The sequence below is a fragment of the Pan troglodytes genome, chromosome 2 (genome assembly GCF_028858775.2).
Source record: "Pan troglodytes isolate AG18354 chromosome 2, NHGRI_mPanTro3-v2.0_pri, whole genome shotgun sequence".
NCBI classification, from domain to species: Eukaryota; Metazoa; Chordata; class Mammalia; order Primates; family Hominidae; genus Pan; species Pan troglodytes.
This window is the reverse complement of record NC_086015.1, coordinates 142,832,085-142,857,946: the sequence shown is the minus strand read 5'-3', so window position 1 is coordinate 142,857,946 and position 25,862 is coordinate 142,832,085. Positions and strand designations below refer to the sequence as shown.

At 41.1% G+C, this 25,862-nt stretch overlaps 1 protein-coding gene across 24 annotated transcripts in view; it reads left to right on the top strand.

Moving 5' to 3' along the window:
- The window catches only part of NMNAT3 (nicotinamide nucleotide adenylyltransferase 3), a 117,799-nt gene that overhangs the window by 32,381 nt on the left and 59,556 nt on the right, over window positions 1–25,862 (top strand). For 5 of the 24 annotated variants that reach the window (XM_009446557.4, XM_063807228.1, XM_054681107.1 and 2 more), the window contains exon 2: window positions 17,971–18,119. The exons of 1 other annotated variant lie outside the window; for it this stretch is intronic. In XM_009446557.4, the coding sequence (XP_009444832.1) occupies window positions 18,011–18,119 (109 nt within the window). In that variant the 5' untranslated portion in view covers window positions 17,971–18,010. Of the gene's footprint in view, window positions 1–7,640; window positions 7,741–11,056; window positions 11,094–17,970; window positions 18,120–25,862 lie in introns of all 24 variants that reach the window. 18 more of the 24 variants (XM_009446559.3, XM_054681102.1, XM_054681111.1 and 15 more) reach the window with 5 other exon arrangements.

The following is a 25,862-nucleotide window of genomic DNA, read 5'->3' as shown; positions in this document are numbered from 1 at the left end:
CTCCTCTCTTTCTTCTTCTTACCTGGAGCACAGGTATGATGGCTGGAGCTGCAACAGCGGTCATGCGACCATGAGATAATCTTGAGGGTAGCTGGAAGTCATGTTCTAAGAATAACAGAGAAAAAAATCTAGAGGGATCCTGGCAAATTGGTGACATCAGAGCTGCTGCCCTAACCCTAAACTGCCTATCTTCCTCAACTTCATTTTATGGGAGACAAGTTTAGGCCCTGTTTTGTCTAAGGCATTATTTTCCCCCACATTTGTTATTCACAACAAATCTGTGCCTCTTATTCATCAACTTTAATCAGTATCTAGACTCTCCACGAGGTGAGAGGAAACTATTGGTGCTTTTGCTCTCCTTCCCATCATTCTCCAACTACTGCTTCTGGTAGCTGTATTTTTTTTTTTTTTTTTTTTTGAGATGGAGTCTCACTCTGTCGCCCAGGCTGGAGTGCAGTGGCGTGATCTCAGCTCACTGCAAACTCTGCCTCCCAGGTTCAAGCGATTCTCCTGCCTCAGCCTCCTGAGTAGCTGGGATTACAGGCGTGTGCCACCACACCCAGCTAATTTTTGTATTTTTAGTAGAGATGAGGTCTCACCATTTTGTTCAGGCTAGTCTCGAACTCCTGACCTCATGATCCATCCACCTTGGCCTCCCAAAGTGCTGGGATTACAGGTGTGAGCCACCACGCCCGGCCGCGAGCTGTATTCTTACATTGCCAATGATGATAACATTACCTTTCTATTCTGTGATTACAAGCCTTCTGTGTCTTTTCACTAGATTGACTCTAAAAGTTGAACACCATTAAATAGGATTTAGATTATTATGACCACATATGTGTTCACTCCTGGGTCAAGTGTCCCTGGATCACTCAAAGAGAAATTCCTAATATGGGAGTCAAATTAACTTTTTTCTCATATTCCATCAAGGAGTTAAAATTATGTCCCATTTTAATTTACATTATTTTTGGACCATGTTATTTAAATAGCTTTTTGTCTTACTTGGATTTTTTGTTGTTTTTGTTGAGAGAGAGGTGCTTTCACTATATCCCCAGTTTACCAAACCTCTCCAGCATTCACCTTTTTTCTTAGAGCTCCACATTTTCACACTCTGCCCTCAGCTCTTACTCCTCAGCCTATACAACCATCATTCTAGGTTCACCTTTCTCCAGGGTTAAATTACCTCTACTTAGGTTGTTTTTCTTCCTTGTTTTGCTGGAACACATCCTCAAAGAACTTCTTAGAGTGACTGAGAGGTAAACTTTGGGTCCTTTCATATTTTAAAGTGTATTTATTCTATTCCTGTACTTAATTGATGGTCTAGATTTAAAGTTGTTTTCTCTCAGTATGCTGGTATTGTTCATTGTATTTTTGCATGCAGTGTTGCAAATAAGAGGTCAGATGCATGCCAGTCTTATTTGCATTCTTTTGTGAATTTTTTCCTATTCCCTAGAAATCTCAGAGGTCTTTTCCTTATTGTTAGTGTTCTTTTATTTCAGGCCCAATGTGTTATCAATTAGGTTGATGTTGGTTGCAGCTGTCACACCAACTAAAATTGACTTAATGATAAAAAGGGTATTTATTGGCTTACATAATTGAAATGCCCTAGATGGGATGAGATGGGATTGATGTTAGGAATATAGTTCTATCAGATCTCTGGTACTATTTATCTGTGATTCTCTTGGTATAGGCAACTGGGTAAATCTCAAGACAATCCTGATAGAACAGAAAACAAGGAATCAAGGCAGAGGTTGACAAGCAATGCAATGGCATTGAAGCCTGGCATCAGAGAAGGCTTAACAAGGAGACCTTTAATTTTAAATGTTTAATTGTGATAAAATACACATAATATAAAATTTACCATCTTCACCATTTTTAAGTGTGTAATAAATGCATTGATATTGTTGTGCAAGCAATCTTCAGAACTTACCTCGCAAAACTAAAAGTCTATACCTATTAAACAATAAGTGTTCCTTCCCCCTCTCCTCCCACCCCCAGCACCGCCATTCTACTTTTATTAACTGTTGTAGGTACCTCATATAAGTGGAATTATTCAATAGTTGTTCTTTTGTGACTGGCTTATTTTTACTTAGCATGATGTCCTTAAGATTCATCTATATGGTAGCATATGTCAGAATTGCCTTCCTTGTAAGGCTGAATAATATTTTATTATATACATGCAACGTATATTTTGTTTTTCCATTCATTTTGTTGATCCATTCTTCTGTTAATGGACACTTGGTTTCCTTCTACCTTCTGGCTACTGTGAATAATGCTGCTGTGAATATGGGTGTGCAAATATCTGTTTGTATCACTGTTTTTAATTCTTTTGAGTATATACTTAGAAGTGGAATTCCTGGATCATATGGCAATTCTATTTTAATCTTTTAAGGAACCTCCATACTGTTTTCTATAGCAGCTGCAGCATTTTACATTCCCACCAACAATGCACGGGGGTTCCCATTTCTCCACATTCTTGCAACACTTGGTATTTTCTATTTTTCAGTTAACAGTCATTCTAACAGGACGTGGTTTCTCATTGTGGTTTTGAATTTATTTCCCTAGTTATTAGGGATGTTGAGAATCTTTTCATGTGCTTGTTGGCCATTCATATGTTTTCTTTAAAGAAATGTCTACTCAAGTCCTTTGCCCACTTTTTAATTGGGTTGTTTGTTTTTGTTGTTGAGTGAAGAAGACCTTTTATGGACAGCCTTATATGGGCTGAGTGTTGGGGGGCAAAATTTAATAGACAGAAATGGATGGAAAGGACATTCTAGGCAGAGGGCCCAGCAGGATCAAAGGCATGTAGGTGTCAGAGTGCAGGGTACATTCAGGTTTTTTAAGTCACCAGGCTGTGTCAGACCATAAATTACAGGAGGGAAGCAGCCAGCACTAATGCAGGAAAAGCAGGGCTTCCTCACCCTGTGAAGAGGGGGAGTCAGGACACCACAATGAAGGAAGCCCCACTGTGGAGCCATCAAGAATGTGGAGACCATTCTACCAGATGCAGGGCTGCCCTCATCAATGTCCCCATGGTGCCCATGGGACACTGGATGCAGTCCAGAGGGGTCTGTTAAGAGGTTCTGGAGGCAGCTTACCCTGAGGTTAAGTTCTCAGGTCACAGTGCCAACCAAAAATAATGTTCATTCAAAAGTGTTTCTGAAAAGTTCCCAGGGCAGTGCCACAGTGGGGCTCAACATATCATCCTTTCCTAGACCCCATACACCAAGGCCTCCTCAGGCACAGGTGCAGTCTCTCTTCAACTGCAACCCACATGAAGTTGCTTCCTTGATTTTAGAGACCACATTATGCAGAAGATACTTATCTTTGCACACTAGGATCACATTTGGCCCATGAAAGTGTACACACCATTAGAGAAAGGCAAGACCCGAGGCCTCTTGAGGTGTATCTCTTTGGATGCTTTGGGCCACACGCCACTGAACACCTGATCAGCAGGCGCTTTAGCAATAAAGATATTTTAGCAGTTTATATAATAATAAGTCTGGAGAAAAGTAATACTGCACAAGGTTAATATAGTTCTCTAGGCCTTCCCTTTGTAGTCATAGGAGGGCTGTAGCAGCCCCAAGCATCATATCCCTACACCACAGTGTCCAGGGGAGGGAGGGAAAGAAGAGACAGAAAAGGGGCTTTCTCATCAGTGCTCTTTCATCATCTGGGAGAATATTTCCTGATCTCCAGGTACTTTCTTTTGCATCTCATTGGCCAGAACTAGATCACATGCCCATGCCTAACCAATCACTAGCAAAGAGCTTGAGACTTCCATGGTAGGTGTGGTGCTATGGTTCTTATGCCCCTTATCCCCTGAAGCAAAATAAAATTGGTGTTTGTTAGCCAGAAGAAAAGGGAATTGCTGTGCTGCAAGAAGGACCAGCAGATTCTCCTGGGCTATATCACACTTGCTCTGGAACATCTGCTCATGGAAGACAGCGTAAATCATTTCATGTCAGCCTACATTTTATTTTATATGTAAATTATTATTTTATTTATTGAGTCCAGCACATACAGGTGAATTCTCATGAGTTGGATGTCTGTGGGCTGAAGCTTCACTGCCTTAATTTTGGGGTTGATACCTTCATATGTCTTCCTTGGGCTTTATCCCAACCTCTGAGAATGGAGTGTTCTTTAGTTCCTCTGGCCTAACTATATTCTAGCTCTGCCTGTTGACCTTGAGGCCCAGGGATATGACTGGTCCCCTGGGGCCAGGCCCTTGCTTTCCTATCCTCTGGACAGCCTCTCTGTTCCAACTATAGAAAATACTGTGCTTGTGGCATGCACACTCATAGATCAACATGTATCACAATGGCCTAGAAAAAGAGCCATCAGCTAAGATGTAGCATAGCAGATCGATACGTTAGTTCTTTGGAAATCACAGAAGCAAATTAAGCTTTTGCTGATTTTTAAATTCATACACAGTAAGGAAAATCAACAAGTCCTCATTTTGTGGGAGGGAGCCTGGTATGGGGTTAGCTGGAGGTTTGTGTATAATTTGCTGGCAAATGTGTCAAGCTTCTTGACACTTGTTAACCTATGCATAGGCTTTGGTGGGAACATGGACAGGACATGTTCTGCCAGTTGTAGTTGTGGATTCTGAAGCAATAACTGCAGGAAGAAACAAGACAGTTTGTCAGCTTAAGAAACATAGAGACTACAGTTGTTACTTATGAACTTCCTACCATTCTGGCCTAATTTCTAGCCAACACAATAGCGATTATGTATACAATTAAATATATGTTGGATGAACTCAGTTAAAAATTTTAATTAATCACAGCCTCAAATCTGACTCAGGCCTGCTCTGACTTCATAGATCCCTGCCTAGATTTGCAGTTATCTGCTTATCACCATGGCAGTCTGCTCATAGCTCAGTAAAGAAGAGAAGCTGGGCTGCTTGGCTTATAATTTCTAGGAGGAAATTATATTACACGAAATTGGAGAGAATGGCTCTGGACTTGGTTATGTTGTACCCAGTGAAAGTATCAGGTGAACAGCTCTCCTTGGGCATCATGTCTCTTGTCTGCACCTCCCCACTGTGATTCATAGAGTCTCCACTGGCCTGTTCAGCCTTCATGGAAAGCCTGGCCAAGTATCCACCCTTCCCAGGTATTTCAGGATCCTGTTGTCATCCTATTACCTTGAGGAACTTGGTAGTAATGGCAGCTTGTTTTCTTTTTGAGTGAATGAATGAACAAACAAGCTAAAACAAAGTGGCCTTTTTTATTAGGATTTTTAGATTACATTTTAGGGCTGGTCCTAAGAGGATGTGAGAACTTAGGGACAAGGCTGAGTAGCATAGGGGAGACAACTGTCACCCTATATTCCTCAGCAATTTTTCTTTCTCCTTTACCAGAATCTTCATTTCTTAAAAACAGAAAGCAGCCTGGCTGATGTCCTGAGTTTTCCCCCGATCAGGCTGCTTTTGCCCACTCAGGCACAGGGCAGACACTGGGACACTAGCCCCTTCTGTGTGACCTCCTTCTGTTGACTGGAATCCACCACCCATACTGATGATCATGGTACCATTTCTACTAGCATGTTCCTAGGACCCTTATGCATGCACAGTTTCAGAAAACCTGTCCTGCTGGTGCATGGGACTACAGAGTCCCACCATGCACTGTCCCACCTCACTGGGAAGGGGTTCTTCTGATTCTGTTTCCATGTGAAGACAGCTGGACTGTGGCTATGTAGACAGTCACTTTTATCTGAGTTTCTTTCTGATGGAAATAAATTGTATTATGTATGGAAGGAGTGTGGTCAGGGCCTCATGACCTCTAGTATCTCCTCAGCATCTTTCTCTTCTCAATTGTCTGTCCCTCTGTGGTATTTCCTGGTTCACTAGGGGAAGTCCAGAATTGACTCTGCTGTCTGTAAAGAACCATAAAGGGTCTGAAATTTTACCCTACTTGCAAGCTAACAAGTTAACCTGCCACAGTTTCATGGATGCTGGCAGAAGACATGAGACTTCTCCCTCAGAGACAAAAGACTTTATTACTCATGGCAACAGCAGTAGCCAGATGTCAGCATTTTCTTGTGCCATTTTCCGAGCTACAATTCCCACAGGAGGATGTGAAGATGGCCACATGATACCCATACTTGCAGTGGATTGTGTTATGGGAGAAGATCCCTGGGCTTCAGAAACCCAGATATTTTATCAGGGACAATAAACATGCCTGTCTTTTGCTCCAAAGAGGGACATCATCTTCATTATACTGGACAGTAACTCTTCCTGCCTTTGTCCCAGCAGGAGACAATATCAGTCTTCCAAGGCTGCTGTTAGCTATTCAAATATCCGTGAAAGAAAGTCCAGAACAATCAGCAGCCAATGCCTTACTTGAAAGACATGCAGAAACATAAGCAACCCATGGAGAACTGCCTCCCAACGTTGTCTTTGTCTTGACCTCATCCATACATTCAATTTGATTATTCCACACATGTTTTACACCTACTCTGAGCAAGACCCTATGCTTGGAGTGTGGGATACAAAAATAAAACACATTCTTTGCCCTCAAGAAGCTCACTCTCCAGTAAAATAGATAGGTGATGAATAGAGAGTAAGGTAGGATGGGATGAGATGTAAGAGAGAAAGTTCTAAGGGGATGTGGAAGGCAGAGGAGAAGACCCAACTCAGCTTGGAAGGAATAGGCATTGACAGCTTTGTAGAGAAGGCAAAAGTCTAAATGATGTAGCCATTAGCCTGGCATAAATAGGTGAGAGTGAGTGAGCACTCAGGACAGGATGAAAGGCAGTTTGACAGAGCAGCCATAGGGAGGGGATTGGAGGGTAAGTAGCAAGGCTTGGGAGAAAAGGTCATGACCAGATTAGGGGCTCTGGATGACACCCTGAAGAATTTCAACATTATCCAGAGTGAAACTGGTGGGGAAGGGATTAAGCAGGGAATCAGCATGTTGATGTGTGTGTTGACAGATCCCTTGGGCAGCTACGCAGAGGATGGATCAGAGGTGAGTCTGGAAAAAAGACAGGCTAGGAGTGCATTCAGATCCAACTGAGAAATAATGAGTCCCAATCTAAGGCAGGGACTATGGAGTTTGAGAGAGGGATGAGCAATAAAGATATTACAGAGGTGGGACTGACAGACTCTCAAGTCAAGGGAGGGAGACGAGCCACATGGCTGCCAGTTTTGTGATTTGGGCACTAGAAGGGCCATGATGCTGTCCCCTGATGTCATTATGAACAATTGCTCCTGCATTTTCCTGCTACACAGGGAAGCCCCCAGGGTAGCAGATGGCATAGGATGCTTTCCCAACACTAAATGTGGCATGTTGCCCACTGTTAGACTGGAGTGGGGGCCTTGGCATGGACCCCAGGTTGGGTATGGGCAGAGGCAGGGAGAGAATAGAGGAATCAAATATTACCACTAAGGTGGGAATCAGGAATCAGGGTCCTTGGATGGGGCTCAGCCAAGGCAGCAGATACAATTTATGGGGTTAAAATAAAATTTAAGTTTGGAAGGGAACTGACACCCCAGATTAGGATGCAGAAATTCTGAAGAGGTAAAGCAAACTGGGCAAAGGAGAAGTACCAGATTTTGAAGGCAGTAATGGGGATGGGAGGGTGGACAAACCTGGGGTTCTGCTGTTTTGACTTGGGGAATATTTCTTCCACAGCTACCTGCTTCAGCCTAGATCCTGCCATGAAGTGGGCTGCTGCTCCGTGGCTCCCACTCTGATCTGCTTTTCACTCTTGCCTTGTCTCCCAATTAATAAGGTAAATATCTCTTTTAGTCACCTTCCGCTCTGCATTAGACCCAGTGGGATCCCTGCCCTCAGGGATTTACAGTGTGCTATGCAAGGAAAGAGTGGAGGCTACAAAATATAGACTAAAAATATTTGTCTGTATATAGACAAATATACTATGTCACCTTTACAAGGTTAGAGGAGGGAGCTCTGAATTCCAGGTGGGCCTTGCAGGAAGCTCCACAGGAGAGTTGGCATGGAAGAGAACATTCTAGCACTAGGAAATGGCATAAACAGAGGCCCAAGAAGCAGGAACATGCAGAAGACACATTAGAGAATGGTAGGTGATCCCAGCTTGGCGATGATATGGAGTACTTGTAAGGAATAGAGAAGGTGGGTGGGAGACAAGTAGGAGAGGTAGAGTGAGGCCAAAATCTCCATTTTCCATATGGTTCACTAAGGCTGAGACTGACCAATTAAGTCATATAGTAAGCACAAGGCTATTTGCCAGATATTTCTGGCTTTCCACCTTCAGCACATAGAGACCAGTTGTACTTTCTAGCTCACTATAGTTGTGTGGGATCTATAGAGGTGACTTGTGGCAATTTGGGGCCAAGCGTAAAGTTGCTGGTGAGGGACTTTCCAGAGCCTTCTTTTTCTCTACTATTGCTACTAACTGCATTCCATGTAGTGGCTGGTCTATCATCTTGAGTCATGGATTGAGGGACAAAGATGACACAGAGCAGAGCCCTCAACTGGTATGGAATGGGTATGAATTATGAACATGAAATAAACCTTTATTGTTTTAAGCCACTAAGATTAAGGGTTGTTTGTTAGTGCAGCTTACCTGGCCTCTCCTGACTCATACACTTAATCAAGGTAACTCGGTTAGAAAGTACTTGTTGGCTTTGATTCCATGTCTGTCTTGTCATCAAGCCAGTGTCAGGCAGACGTCTGTGTACCTTTAGGGGCCCATAAGCAGGGTCAAGTCTAGAGCTGTAGATTTGGACATCACCTACACAAATGTAGTAGGACATGGAAAGAAAGTAATAGAGATTTAGTCTGTGGGCTTTGGGAGTGAGGCTTCTTGCCCTCATGTTCTTTCTGTCCCACAGGTTTGTAGTCAATTCCACATGGCCTATTGATAAGTAGGACATCATTGCTGCCTGCAGGGTCTGGTGGTTCAGAGATGCTGGCTTGAGTTTGTTGACAGCTGCACACTCATAACATTGCTAAAAACTTCATAAACTCTGATGCCTGGAAATAGCCCAAGTGATTTGAGGTTTTGCTCACTTGTAAATGTTTGAGTATTGTGTCCACAAATTGCAAATTGAGTAACTCAATTTCGAGGCACAGCTGTTATTTGGAAAAGACGCATCTAGGAACGCAAGCTCCTTGCAAAATAATTGTGCTTCATTTTTGTCAAGTATCAGAAAATCATTAAACTGCCAAGCCATATGGCAAATGCCCACTAGAAGCAGAGTGCGACAACGAGCCATAATGAATCTGTTTTGGGGAGAAGTAGATAGGACAGCGTCTGGTTTTTGTGATCTACAGAAAAGATTCGCTGCTGTACATTTCAGCCATCCAGAGTCCTGAGTAAGGATTTTTCCTCCCATGAAAAATTCATATAACAAATTTAGTTATGGTAGTTTTTTTTTTCCTTAGGTGTATTTTTTTCCCTTTCAAACAATGTCCATTTGAGTTTCTGCATATAAAATAGACTTAACTGGGACAATAGAAACTTCTAAAAGTTTACATACTTTTCCATTTTTGTATACTAACCCAATAAACATTCATTAAATATTGGCATAGCAGTTAGAATTAGGTTTAGCTGTGTATAATAGAAAAATGGAAAATAATGGTGGCTTTGAAGATCGTTTCTACCCCAGGTAAAAGAAACTTGGAGGTAGGCAGCCCGGGGCTGGTATGACAGCTTCAGGGTCATCAAGTCCTGGTTTTCTCTTGACCTATTCTTTGTCCAACCTGGAGTAGGTCCTTGTCCTCAGGGTCTAATACAGCTGCCATGCTCCAGCTATCACATTCCAGGTAGCAAGAGTAGAGAAGAGGAGAAAGGTATGCCTTTCCCTTTTAAGGACAGTGCCTGACCTAACACTTCTATTCAAAGATCACTGGCCAGACCTTAGGCATATGGCCTCAGCCTACTGCCAAAGACATTGGGAAAGGTAGCAATATGCCCAGCTGAAGACGCATTCTGTGACTAAAGAGGATGGGAGAATGGATATTGAGGAGTCGCCAGCAAACTTTATCCTACCAGAGGTCCTTGATGCTTGTTCTTCCTGCTAGATTATAACCTTCTTGAGGACAGGAACAGATTTTATTTACTCCTCTATCTCCGAGGCACTAGCACAGTAGCTGGTAGCTTGTGTTTTTAATTTTCTGCTATTTGCATTCCTAACAGCAGACCCAAAACACTCCTCACCTTCTAACCCCCTCTTCTGCCTTCTTTGTCCATGTTGACAGATCAGCTATGATTTTAGGCATATTTATTTTTCATCAGAAAATTTTACTTCTACCAGAATGATATTAGACTGCTGCTCGTGTGTTTTTCAATATTGACTCTGAATTCCAGGGACAAGAGATGCTTAGAGGAGGGTTGTTTTCTTGGAGCTAGACAAAAGACTACAGCATTGGTACTTGGGCTTGACCTTCCTCATCAGCACCCTTCAGTGGTGACATTTCCCAGGCTGAGCTGGCCTGAGCGAGCTGCCTAATAGGTAGAAGGATGCCGAATGTGTGTCCAAGGGCTGCCAGGTCTTGGGTAACTAGAAAAATGGGAGGTATTTTTCAAACAAGGTAAAGAACCTCCGGGAAGCTGGTATAGGGAGTGACAAATTATGTTTTAAACACAATGAAAGACAAAGGAGCTAATATTTCTAGAGAACCCTCTATGGGCCAGGTACTGTGCTAGACAGGTCACCTCCAATAACCCTCATGAAAGTTCTAAGAGGTAGATATAATTATCTCCATTTTCTATGTGGCTCACTGAGCCTTAGGGAGGTTGATTGGACTCTTCACCAGAAAGCAAGCACAAACCCTTCCCTTCCAGGTGTGTTGAAAGAATTAGCATTGATGTGTGTGAAGTTTTTAGCACAGTGCCTAGCCTATTACTCAATAAACCCAGTAGTAGTTACTCAGACGTACTTTATTGCGGCAATTGAAACTAGTCCCAAATTATGAGTATGGCATTGCAAGAGATCTCATTCCACGCCTTGTGCTCCTTCAAATCTTTTGAAATTTCTCGAAACTAAAGAGTGGGCTGCCTGCTTTCCTGGGAGTCTCATAATTAGGATGAATGCTTAATTGACATGTTTGTTTCCTCCAAGGGGTGGCTGGCAGAGGATCCTTACACCGACAAGGAAGGTATGCTTTGCTTTTGTTTTTAGCAGCATTGTGTGCCCGTAGCAACAGCGGGTGAATCCAACAAAGTTAAAAAGAAAAAGTACTGGAGTTCGCATGAAGGTTGATTGCCCTAGAGAAGTCGACACGCTCACACAGATGGAAATTATTTCACCGACTCCTGAAAAATGTGGTCGTCAGCCCCACATACAAACCACGACTTGTGTTTTCTTTAAGATGAGGAGTCTGGTCAAGAGGTCTGTGTAATGAAAGATGTTTGTAGAATCCATTTCCATTCTGCCTGAAGCCATCTGCTTTATGTCTATAATAAACAGGGATGTTTTCAGCCACTTTCCCGGGCCTGGGCCCGTTACAAATGCTCACCGCAGGGAAAGGTAAATTGACTGCCTCCCAAGCGATGAGCATTAGCACGTTACATCTGCAGTGACGGCACTTAACCTTCCCGGGTCGCCTTCCTTACTGTGCCTCCGCGACGGCCTGTGACAAATGGGCTGAGGGGTGCACACTAGGTTAGAACTTAATGCACATGGAGTATTGGCCAGCATCACATTACGTGGTGAGCCAAGTGAGATGTGAGAAGGCAGAAGAGGCCATATTCCAGGAAGATGGAGGCCGTCTGACCTTCTCCAGCCAGAAAGACCTGAGGGCAGCTGGGGCCGTCCTGAGACTTTCTGATGTACCCACTGTCCCTGAAACTTCCGGATGCACTTGAGTACTCTTTCTGAAACACAGACTGAGCAAGTCACACCCCTGTTTAAAATCGTTCAGAGGCTTCCTCCTTGCCCATAGGATAAAATCTAAACTCCATGGGCACCCAGGGTCCCTCGTGATCCTTCCACTCTCCGCAGCTTCATCTTGAGCCACTCACACATCAGCTCCTGCCTACACGTGAGCCATACTGACATCTTTCAGCTAACCTCCCACCTTCAGCTGCTGTGTCTAGGCCTTCGCAGCGCTGTGCCTTGTGCCTGACACAGTGTTCACTATCTTCCCCAGCATCTCAATTCCCTCTCCGTTCTTGCTTTAGCTGGAAGGTCCCTTCTGACAGCCTGCCGCTAAAAATATGGGTGTTTTAACTTCCTATGGCTGCTGTAACAAATCACTGCAGCCATAGGAAACTAATGTGTGGCTTAAAACAACACAAATTTGGCTGGGCACAGTGGCTCACACCTGTAATCCCAGCACTTTGGGAGGCTGAGGCAGGCAGATCACCTGAGGTTGGGAGTTTGAGACCAGCCTGACCAACATGGAGAAACCCTGTCTCTACTAAAAATACAAAATTAGCAGGGCACAGTGGGACGTGCCTGTAATCCCAGTTACTCAGGAGGAAGAGGCAGGAGAATCACTTGAACCTGGGAGGCGGAGGCTGCGGTGAGCCGAGATCGTGCCATTGCACTCCAGCCTGGGCAACAAGAGCAAAACGCTATCTCAAAAAAAAAAAAAAAAAAAAAAAATCAAACAAAAACACAAATGTATTCCCTTCAAGTTTTGTAGGTCAGAAGTTTAAAATGAAGGGGTCCGCGTCCCTTCTAGAGGTCCTGGGGACAGTCATTTCCTTGCCTTCTCCAGCAGCTAGGGGCCGTTTGCATTGCTTGGTTCATGGCCCCTTCTTAGCACCTCTCTCTTCTCTGACGACTGCTTCTTTCACACATCTTCTTTCTCTGTTTAGCCCCGTTGCTGCCCTCTTTATGGGGACCTTCATGATAAAACTGAGTAATCCAGGCTACCCTCCTCATTTCAAGATTCTTTATGTAATCACATCTGTAAAGTCCCTTTTGCCATGTAACATAACATATCCACAGGTTCCAAGGATTAGGACATGGTCATTTTCAGGAGCCAATTATTCAGCCTCTCGCAGTGAGGTGTTAAGCCCTGAGCCCTGATCCCTTACCCTGGGGGTTATTGCCTATTGAATTGTCCTTCCCATAGATGACTGGAAGCTCTTTGAGGGTGAGGGCTGCATCTGCATTGCCTCCTATTGCATCCTACTGTCCAGTAGAGGGCCTGGCCACTAGTAGATGCTTAATAAGCAGTTGTCCACTGAGTAGATGGCAGTCAGGGCAGTGCCAGAGACCGGGCTGTTGTAGAGAAACTGGACGGACTCTGAAAACCAGTGCAGTGAGCAATGTCTAGGCAGTAAAATCTGGAAGGAATTGTCTGGACTGTCTTGGCAAATGGACAGCCATCAACCTCCAGTTCTCTAGGGCAGAGGGATGACCTTGGTGTCAATGTGCAGGAGGCCAGCATATCCCTGTTGACAGGATCATGGTGGTAAAGAGGGCCCAACAGGCAAGGATGTCTTTTTTAAATTTCAGATTGAGTCGGGTGAAGTGGGGCTTTGGGGAGGGATCTTGTGTGCCTTCAGGGAGCCAGAAAGTTCACTTTATATCTCTGGAAGGCTCATTCCATTGACTGGGACAGAACCAAAGAGAGGAGGTAGACATCTGACAAAAATACTTGGTCAGGGATAGACACTGACTCTGTTGTTCTTTCCACACACATTTCCTGAGTACCTATTGGTGCCAGGCACAGTGCTAGGAGTTGAAAGGACCAAGGTGAATTTAAAAACCACTCTCTAATCACTTGAGCCCAGGAGTCTGAGGCTGCAGTGAGCTATGATTATGCCACTGCACTCCAAACTGGACAACAAAGTGGGACCCTGTCTCTTAAAAAAACAAATAAAAAATAAAAATAAAAAACCTCTAAGATATTATCTTCCACTTGGAGAAGAGCAACATGCATTAAAAAAATGACAGTTCTCTGGTGAAGAAACAAAAAGGTGATAAAATGTGTAACAAGTACAGAGTTAGCATGGTGGTGGGGGCAGTAGGGGGGAGGTAAATATTCCAGGGAGAAAACCTTGAAGGCAGATCATCAGGATGGCGTTTCAGGTGGTCATGACTGCTTTTGCAGAAGCAGCATGTTGTGCTTGAGGAGTGGGATGAAATGCTGTCTAGATGACTGTGGAGTGGGAGGCAGTAAGCTGGGGAGGGGGCGGGAGCCAAAGGTAGAACCTGTTTGCCTTGTCTCCAGTTTAATGATAAATTCCAACAAGCCTGTACACCACATTCTCAACTTGTTAAATCCTTCAGCTGCAATTATCACTCTCTGGCCTCCATTAAATGCTTATTGATGAGAAGCCTTTCCCAATAGCAAAAGTCTCCCTCACTTGCTCCGTCTCACTAGATATTATTAGATGATAAGGGCAGATGGGACACTTTTATAGCATGCATCTTGCCTTGTGTCTGATGAGATTTGCACTCAAATCAGAGCCAGTTTATTGTCCTGGTAGATCCCTGGAGTGATTCCATTTTAGCCCTATCACTGTATTTCCCTGGGTTTGGCTTGGGAGGGTACTTAGTTGAAGCAAATTTGAGTGTACACATGGTACAGGTGCACTGACCCTGTTACTGATCCTGGGAATGTGCACTCCTGTGTCCTTCAGCCTGCGATATGGCCCAGACATAGCACAGTCACCACTAGAACAGTGTGGCTCAGTATGCCCACAGCAAAAAAAAAGAAAGAGAGGCACTTATTAAAGGTCATTTATTGTCCTTCTCAGCATCACACTTCATTGCTGTTGATGCCACCATTCAAACAAGTTGTTCTAATTTATAGTTTCTGGAAACTTGGAAAAATGGATGAGAGCCCCAGGTTACCTGAGATGCTACAGTTACATATTTTAATGGTTCTAACAATGTATATTTTGTCAAAATGAAACAGGATTTTGAAAGACTTCATAACAGTTGTAAAAAAACAGCCACCTTTTCAGATACAGTCATCACGAGGCTGCTCTTGTGAATAGCTTGGCACACTTTGCAAATATCTCATTAAACCATCCAATCTCCCTGGGAAAAAGCTAGCAGCAGCTTGTTGACTGCTTTCTTCCCACACAGTTGGGGGTATTCCTGCTGCCTCAAAGGAAGTATGGAGAGACCACAGCCCGCCTAGGCTGAGAGCTTTTCATCTTCACACTGTAGCTCAGAGTACATGCTCTCCAGCCTGCCAGTGCCCTGTTTCAGTCTTCACTGATCCCTACTCTGGGCCAGGCTCTGTGCTTCGAGCTGAAATTCCAAGAAGGAGAAAACACCACTTCCCTTCCTAAAGGGTTTACTGTCCAGTGGATAGGAAAGACACATAAGCAGGCTTTTTCAATAAAATGTCGCATGTGGTTTATTAAAGGTAAGTCAGAGATGAGTTAACCTAAGCTAGATGTCAAAGAAGCCATCTCAGCAGCCTTCCACCCTCCCAACTCCCAGACACCTGTATCCCCAACTCTGTGGCAGCCACAGTGAATTAGTTAATCCAGTTTCCAATCCCCTTTCCCTTACTGTTCTCACTGGAGAGGCTGTCAAGCTAAATAGATGCCTTTTCTGGCCTCTGTTGTAGCTACAGTGGCCATGTAACCTAGTTCTGGCCAATGAGACAGAAGCAAAATCTACAGGAGGTTCTAAAAAAGCTCTTGTGTTCTCGATTAAGAGGAATAGCCAATCTAGTACAGCTTCTTGCTCCTCCTTCTTGCCTTTATTGAGGTTATGATGTGACCATGAGACAGAAACTGAAAGAATTGTAGGTCATTGTTGAGCCCATGATTTCATGTCATTAGGTGCCTACTTCCAGACTTCTTGTCATGTTAGGAACAAATGAACCTCTCTTTGTTTAGACCACTGAGGTTAGGCTTCTGGTATTTGCAGCTAATATATCCCTAACTTATATAGGTACCTAGCAGGTAATTGATAAATAGTGATTGAAGTAATAAATAATGTGATCATATGAATTGGATCTTAACATATTGGGATGTGCTGGGGGGGTTTCTGGTTGGAGGAAACCAAAATAGCCTGTACAGAAGGTTGAAGCAGGAAGCCATGAAGATCTCACAAAGAGGTCCTAATAGGTAGTTCATTGTTGCTAGAATATAAAGTAGGAAACTGGATGAAAGCCTGGAGAAGGAGATAACATGGGCCAAGTTGAAACAGTTTCCTTTGATACAAGCAGGGTCCCAGGTTCCTGTGACTGAGCACTCTACATGTTGCCCCCAGAACTGCAGGATTACAGCTAAGACCATCACAGCAAGATGAATAATAAAGGCAGTAAATGCATTCCACCCATTGGTTTCTGTATTATCTATTACTGCATAACCAATTACATCAAAATGTAGCAGCTTAAGATAACACATTTATTTACTATTTTTATTTATTATCTCACAGTTTCTGTGGGTCATGAATTCAGATATAATTTAACTTATAAAGCCTATCTTATAAAGCTTCAGTCAGTGTTCGCAGGGCTGCAATCACATCTGAAAACTTGACTGGGGAAAGAAAGATCACACCCACACTCATGCACATAGTTTTTGGCAGATCCAGTTCCTCACTGGCTGTTGGCCACCAGAGGTCTCTCTCACTCCCTGGGCCCATGGGCATCTCCACGGGGCAGCTCACAACCTGCCTGCTGGCTGCATTAGGGTGAGCAAGTGAGAAAGCAAAAGAGGTGAGCAAGAGGGAAGCCAGGGGCCTTTGGTAACCTTATCTCAGAAGTGGTAACCACTACTGCTGTATTCTGTTTGTTGTAAGCAAGTTTCAGCCTATACTTAAGGGATGAGATTACCAGTGAATTGTAGAAGGATCATTGGGAGCCATCTTAAACACTGCCTACCACAGACACACCGCCATCTCCTTTCTCCTCCTGCTCCATTAGGGTCAGCAGTAGCAGCACCCTTCTCACCATTGTCATCATCATCACCACAGCCACAGTGATTATTTATTAAATGCTTCTTACGTATCAGGCACTTTCCATATGTAACTATCCTCACTATAACCTTGTAAGAGTAAGTAACATTATCCCCATCTTGCAGGTTAGAAACCTGAGGCTCAGAGAGGGTCTCTGATTTGCCCTAGGCCTCACAGCCAGTGAGAGGTAGAACTAGGGGTCAACCAAGTCCCACCTCGAGGAGGCAGCATCTCAGAGGCAAGAGAGCTGTGTCTGCCAGCCTGCCCTGGAGCCTGGGCTGTTTCCTTCTCACCTTTAACCTCAACAGGGTGAGACCAGAGGGTGGGCTGCACCCTCTCAAAATGCTTGGGCCCCAGATAAAGGACAATAGGTGAGATCAGAATACAGTCTGCACATTAGATAATAGTCCAGTAACAATGTTGGTTTCCTGATTTTAATCATTGTTCTGCAGTTATGTAACAAAGTGTCTTCATTCTGAGAAAACACATACTGAAGTATTTAGAAGTAAAGAGATTTTATGTCTATGACTTACTCTCAAACATTTCAGAAAAAATATTTATAAACAGGTATGTATATGTGTGGAAAGAGAGTGATAAAGCAAGTGTGGTAAAATGTTAACATTGGGGAATCTGGATAAAGAGTATAACACATTTTGTATAAATTTTGTAACTTTTTCAATAAGTCTGAAATTGTTTCCAAATAAAAAGTGTTTTAAAAGTGCTAATCTACTCTAGGACCTTGTGAGATCTATTAGGACTACCAGAGATGGCACTACGGGGGTCTTCTAGCCCTCCTTCTGACCCTGTGGTGATCTGTCAGAGCTCAAGGAGGATATAGAGGTTCAGAATAGAACATGGGTTCTGGGATCAGGCTGCCTGGGTTCCAGTCCTGGCCCAGTAGCTTCTAAGGTCCCTGAGCTGTATGAGTAACCACTCAGGGTTGTTAAAAAGGACTTGGCAAGAGATGGATACACCTTGGCATAGCACTTGGCATACTTCATGGCCCATGGCCAACCCTCCTTAAACGTTGTTTTAATGGCCTCCTCAGTCATCTTACAAGTGAGAAGTAATGGTCTGTGTGTGGTTTAGAGAGACTGATCTGGATAATTGTCTCAGTGCTAACTCGCTGACATGAGCTTTTGTCCCCATAAAAGCAGGGTGGCCACTGCAACAGGTGTGGATGTGCCTGACAAGATGAAGAGCCGAATACCTGTGGTGCTCCTGGCCTGTGGCTCCTTTAACCCCATCACCAACATGCACCTGCGCATGTTTGAGGTGGCCAGAGATCACCTACACCAAACAGGTCAGTCAGTGGGCCCTGAGTCCAACAGAAGAACTGGTGGGTTAGGTTTCATGGGGCTTTTCTGGCTGCTGGCATCACTATTATTAAAACAGCTCAGTTTATTTATTCACAGCATAACTAGTGGCGTATTTTTTTCATCATATTCAAAGGGTTGATGCTTATAGTCTTGTGACATATGTACAAGTCATACCCCTTGCCATAGAGCTGAACACATCTCAAGGTCTCCCCTCCCTGCCCACCTCACATTGGCAATGAACGACAACAGGCCCTCTATAGAACCTGTGCCACAATCAGGGCATCCTTCCTGGTACTCCCAACATCTACCTACACAGCCAGATGAATAGGTAGCATGTGCCTTAGAAAGCTCCTGATACTCTTCAGAGGGTAAGAAAATGCTTGATAATGGGCATTTTGACATTTTCTCATTTTAAAGAATAGATCTTAGATTATTACAAATTAATAATCTTGTATATAGGGCATTTCCAATACAGATGGCATGACTTTGACAGGAATATTTAATCAGCTGGAAATATATAATCTGAGAATATTTCACCTGCTTGACTTTCTATTTCATTATTAAAGCAGTAAAGTGACATTTGTAATCTGCATGATTGTTTCTAAAGAATATAAATAATGTATCTGTTGCTATCAAGTATATATGAAATTATTTACTTGTATATTTATGAATGTATTATGGATTCATATATGTATTTTGTGTTTCTATATTGTTTGTAAAAAGTTTGCCTTTAAGGACATTGTTTTTATACCAGAATCCATCCCTATTTACTTTTAACATAGCAAAAAGTATTTGAGTAACGTGGAAATTATTTCTTCAAAGAAATAATGCACAAGTATTAGTTCATTTTAAAGGAAATGTCTTTATTTTAGAAACATATTTTTATTGAAAAAGTAAAAGTGGTATCCTATTACTACCAGTAGGACTGTACTGGTAGTAATAGGATAAATTTTGAGGATAATTTGGTGTTCTGTGACAAAAGATTTAAAGTCTCTACCCATACTCAGAACAAAGAGAAAAATGAACCAATGGAAACCAAACCAGATTTGATGCAGATATTAGAATTAGCAGACAAAGACTTGAAAACAATTATTATAATTATGTGCTATATGTTCAAGTTAAGTAGAGATATGGAAAATATAAAAGGACCCAAATCAAACATCTAGAATTAAATACTACAACCTGTTAGATGAAAAATACACTATAAAGAATAAAAAACAGATTAGACATTACAGAAGAAAAGATTAGTGAACTTGAAGATGTAATAATAGGAACTATCTAAAAATATAGGAAGAAAAAATTTTAAAAAAGAAAGAATAACAATGAGATATGGGAAAACTTGAAGCAGCTTAATATACTTGGAATTGGAATCCCAGAAGGAGAAAACAAAGGAAGAACTAGAAAAAATATTTGAAGAAATAATAACTGAAATTTCTCCAAATTTGATGAAAACCCACAGATCCAACTATCTGAACAAACTCCAAACACAAGAAACGTTAAGAAAACAACACTGAAAAATATAATAATCAAATCTCTCAAAACCAGTAATAGTCAAAAGCAACGACAGAACAAAAATAAAGATGACAGCAGACATCTTGTTACTGAATTTACCAAAAGAGAATTTAGTGTAATAGCATTGTTAGAGAACTGAAAGAAAATACTGTCGACCTAGAATTCTATATCCATTCCATATCTGGCAAAAATATCTTTCAAAAACGAAAGCAAAGTAAATGCATTTTCAGGTATTCAAAAGCTGAAAGAACTCACCACCAGCAAACCTGCACTACAAAAAATGCTAAATTCTTCAGGCAGAAGGAAAATAATACCAAACAGAAGCATGGACCAACACAGGAATACAGAGCACTGGAAATGGTAACCACATAGGGCAATTATTTAAGATTTCTTATTGATTTTCTTTAAAAGGTAATTAACAGTTTAAATAAAAATAACAATACATTGTGGGATTTATAACCTATGTAGAAGTAAAATATATGATAACACTAGAATAAAGCTGAGGGGGTAAAAGGGAAGTATACATAAAGTGGTATAACATCACTTAAAGATAGACTGTAAGAAGTTAAAGATATGTTTTAAACTCTAATGCAACTGCTAAAATGAAGCAGTTATAGTTAATAAGCATACAGAGGAAGTAAAATAGAATTGGAATGTACTCAGTTAATTCAAAAGAAGAAAAAGAAGAAACAGGGAACAAAAAACAGATGAGACAAATAGAAAACAACATAAGAGATTTAAACCTAACTATATCAATAATCACATTAAATATAAGTAGCCTAACAACTTCTGCAAAGAGGCAGACTGCCAGATTCAATAAAATAAGCAAGACCCAACTATAAATAAGCATACTTTAAACATAGTAACCCAAATAGGTTAAAAGTAAGAGAACAGAAAACTGTCCTATGCTAACACTAATTAAAAGAAAGCTGGAGTGGCTATAGTAATACAGAGAAAGTAGATTTCAGAGGAATGAATATTACGTGGGATAAATAAGGTCATTTCATAATCACAAAGGGGTTAATTCTTTAAGGAGAAGTAATACGCTTTTTGCACTTAGTAATATAACTTCAAAATACATAAGAAGCAAAAACGTATAGAATTGCAAGGAGAAATAGACAAACCCACATTTAGAGTCAGCTATTTTAATGCTCTTCTCAGTAATTAATAGAATAAGCACACAGAAAATTAATAGAAGACTTGAACAACACTATTAAACAATTTGACCTAATTGACATTTATAGACCACTGCATCCTACATCACAGAATACACATCCTTCCCAAGGGCACACAGAACATTTACCAAAATAAGCCATATTCTGAACCATAAAAGAAGTCTCCGCATGGTGCAGTGGCTCATGCCTGTAATCCCAACACTTTGGGAGGCCAAGGTGGGTGGATCACCTGAGGTCAGGAGTTTGAGACCAGCCTGGCCAACATGGTGAAACCCCGTCTCTACTAAGAATACAAAAATCAGCCAGGTGTGGTGGCACGCACCTGTAATCCCAGCTACTCAGAAGGCTGAGGCAGGATAATCGGCTTGAATCCGAGAGGCAGAGGTTGCAGTGAGCCAAGATCGTGCCACTGCACTCCAGCCTGGGCAGTGCAGCGAGACTCTGTCTCAAAAAAAGAAAAAAAAGTCTCAATAAATGTAAAAGAACTGAAGTAATACAAAGTGTATTCTCTGACCACAGTGGAATTACATTAGAAATCAATAACAGAAAGATCTCCGGAAGATCCCCAAATATGGAAATAAAATAACATACTTCGAAAAACTCATGGGTCACAGAAGAAATCAAAATGGAAATTAGAAAACGTTTTGAACTCAATGAAAGTGAAAACAATATATAAAAAATTTAGGATGCCACTGAAATAGTACTTAAGAAGAGTTTTATAGCACGAAATATTATATTAGAAAAAAAATGGTCTCAAATCAATGATTTCAACTTCCACCTTAATAAACAAATGAACAGATGAAAAACAAAATAAGCAGAAGAAAACAAATACAATAATTTGCCACACTATGACATTTTAGCAAATAACAGACCATATGTACGACAGTGGTCTGATAAGATTGTAATGGAGTTGAAAAATTCCTATTGACCAGTGACGTTATAGCATCGTGGCTCAAGGCATTACTTGTGTTTGTGGTGACGCTGATGTAAACAAACCTACTGCATGACTAATCATATAAAAGTCTAAAAAGTCTAGCATAGGCCGGGCACGGTGGTTCACACCTGTCCAGCACTTTGGGAGGCCAATGCAGCCGGATCAGGAGGTCAAGAGTTCAAGACCAGCCTGGCCAAGATGGTGAAATCCCATCTCTACTAAAAATACAAAAATTAGCCAGGCCTGGTGGCACACACCTGTAATCCCAGCTACTTGGGAGGCTCAGGCAGGGAATTGCTTGAACCTGGGAGGCGGAGGTTGCAGTGAGCTGAGATCGAGCTACTGCACTCCAGCCTGGGCGACAGAGTGAGACTCTGTCTCAATCAATCAATCAATCAATCAATTAAGTCTAGCATATACAATTATATACAGTACATAATAATTGATAATGGTAATAAATGACTAAGTTACTGAGTTATGTATTTACTATACTATACTTTTATCCTTATTTTAGAGTCTATTTCTTCTGTTTATTTAAAAAAAAAGTTAACTGTAAAAGAGCCTCAGGCAGCTCCTTCAGAAAGAATTCCAGAAGAAGGCATTGTTATCATAGATGACAGCTCCATGCATGTTTCTGCCCCTGCAGACCTTCTAGTGGGACAAGATGTGGAAGTAGAAGATGGTGATATTGATGATCCTGATCATGTGTAGGCCTTGGCTAATCTGTGTGTTTGTATCTTAATTTCTAACAAAATTTACAAAGTAAACATTTAAAAATAAAACTTACAGGATAAGGATATGAAGAAAAATATTTTTATACATCTGTACAATGTTTGTGTTTTAAGCTAAGTATAATTACAAAAGAATCCAAAAGTTTAAAAAGTTGTCAAGTTTATAAAGTAAAAAAGTTATAGTAAGCTAAAGTTAATTTATTATTTAAGAAAGAAAAATATTTTTAAAAATTTAGCGTAGTTTAAATAAACAGTGTTTATAAAGTCTGTAGGCGTCTACAGTAATATTGTAGTCCTTCACATTTACTCACGCCTTGATTCGCCCAGAGCAACTTCCAGTCCTGCAGGCTCCATTCATGGTAAGTGCCCTATAAAAGTATACTGTTTATATATATAAAATATATATATATAAAATATATATAATATATATCATATATACATTTTATATATATAATGTATATATGATATATATACACACACACTTTTTTTTTGAGACAGAGTCTCGCTCTGTCACCCAGGCTGGAGTGCAGTGCCATGATCTCAGCTCACAGCAACCTCCACCTCCCATGTTCAAGCGATTCTCCTGTCTCAGTCTCCCGAGTAGCTGAGACTACAGGCATGCATCACCATGCCTGGCTGATTTTTTTGTATTTTTAGTAAAGATGGGGTTTCATCATATTGGTCAGGCTGGTCTTGAACTCCTGACCTTGTGGTCAGCCTGCCTCGGCCTCCCAAAGTGCTGGGATTAAAGGTGTGAGCCACCGTGCCTGGTGTGTTTATCTTTTATACCATGTTTTTTACTATACCTTTTCTGTGTTTAGATATGTTTAGAACACTTCCCAAAAAAAATACACAATCGTCCATCAGGTATATGAAAAACTGCTAAACATTACTAATCATCAGAGAAATGCAAATCAAAACCAACAAGAAATATCATCTTACCCGGTCAGAATGGCTATTATTAAAATAACAAAAAATAGCCAATGTTGGTGATGATGCAGAGAAAAGGGAACTCTTGTAAACTTTGTTGAGAATGTAAACTAGAACAGCCATTATGAAAAACAGTATGGAGATATCTCAAAAAACTAAAAATATAATTACTATTTGATTCAGCAATCCCACTACAAGGTATCTACCCAAAGGAAAAGAAATCAATATATAAAAGGGATACCAGTACTCACATGTTTATTGCAGCACTATTCACAATAGCAAAGATATGGAATCAACCTAAGTGTCCATCAATGGATGAAGAGATAATGAAAATGTGGTATATATACATAATGGAATACTATTCTGCCACAAAAAAGAATGAAATCATGTCATTTACAGCAACATGGATGGAACTGGAGATCATTATCTTAAGTGAAATAAGCCAGACACAAAAAGATGAATCTCACTTATATGTGGGAGCTAAAAAATTTGAACACATGGAGGTGGAGAGTGGAAAGATAGTTAACAGAGACTGGGAAGGGTGAGTTAGGGAGGAAGCGGAAGGATGAAGAGAACTAGGTTAAAAGGTACAAACATGCAGTAAGACAGAAGGAAAAAATTCTGGCCGGGCATGGTGACTCATGCCTGTAATCCCAGCACTTTGGGAGGCCAAGGTGGGTGGATCACTTGAGGCCAGGAGTTGAAGACCAACCTGGCCAACATGGCAAAACTCTGTCTCTACTAAAAATACAAAAATTAGCTGGACATGGTGGTACACACCTGTAATCACAGCTACTGGGGAGGCAGAGGCATGAGAATCAGTTGAACCTGGGTGGCTTGCAGTGAGCTGAGATCATGTCACTGCACTTCAGTCCAGGCAACAGAGCAAAGCCCTGTCTCGACAAACAAAATAAAACAAAATAATAACCCAGTGAAAAACTGGGCCAAATATTTGAACAGACACTTCACCAAAGAAGACATATGGATGAAATATTAGTATATGGAAAGATGCTCAATAGCATTAGGGAAATGCAGATGAAGATCACGGTGAGATACCACTGCACCCCTATTAGAATGACTAAAATTAAAAATTGATTATACCAAGTATGGCTAAGGACCTGAAGCAATTGGAATTTTCATACACTGTTGGTGGGGATGTAAATAGTGGAATGGCTGCGGAAAATAACTTCGCCGTTTCTTAAAAGTTAAATATGGCCAATTGCATGGCTCATGCCTGTAATCTCAACACTTTGGGAGTCTGAGGTGAGAGGATGGCTTTGAGCCCAACCTGGGTGACATAGCAAGATCCTATCTCTACAAAAATTGGAAAAAAAAAAAAAAAGCAAAGCATTGCAGTACATGCCTGTGGTCCTAGCTACTCAGGATGCTGAGGCAAGAGGATTACATGAGTCTAAGAGTTCAAAACGATAGTGAGCTATGATTGCACCACTGCACAATGTCATAGATGACAGCTCCATGCGTATTTCTGCCCCTGAAGACCTTCTAGTGGGACAAGATGTGGAGGTATAAGACGGTGATATCAGGACAACAGAGTGACATCCTGTCTCAAAAAAAAAAAAGTTAAATGTGTGTTTACTATATTACTGTATGATTCAGCCATTCTATTTCTATTTACACAAGAGAAATGAAAGCAAATGCAAATACTTGTGCATGAATATTCAGAGCAGCTTTAATTATAGTAGCCTCAAACTGGAAATAAGCCAAATATCCATCAACATGTGAATAGTTAAACAGATTGTGGTTTATGCATACAACGGAATAGTATTCAGCAATAAAAAGGAATGAACCAGCAGTAGACGTGAATTTTGAAATAATTATGCTAAGTGAAAAAAGTCAGACCAAAAAGAGTATATAGTATATGAATTCTGTTTACATAAAATTCTAGAAAATATAAATTAATCTACAGTAAGTGCAAAAAGAGAGGATAATGGTTATGTTCATTATCTTACTTGTGGTGTGGGTTTCAGGGGTATATACGTATGTCAAAACCTATCAAATATACCCTTTAAAGATATGCAGTTTATTGTGTGTCAGTTATACCTCAGTAAAAAACATCAAACTTTAAAAAAAAAAAAAAAAAAAAGACTCCACAAGGTTGCTTCAGTTATACATAAGATACAATACATTCTTTAGGGCAAAAGACACAACAAATAAATAGTAAGAGAAATTGGAAACTATAAAATTCCACAGAGATTTAGAAGACTTATAAACTAAATACCATATATGGACCTTATCTGAATCCTGATTCAAACAAATCAAATATCAAATGATATTCATGAGGGAGTTGGAGAAATTTGAAGACTGGCTGGATATTAGATGGTATTTAAAAATTATTGTTTAAATGTTTTCAGGCCAATAATCGTATTGCTGCTGTGTTAAAATAAAATGTGTCCTTATCTCTTAGGAAAAAATGTTGTACCCTTA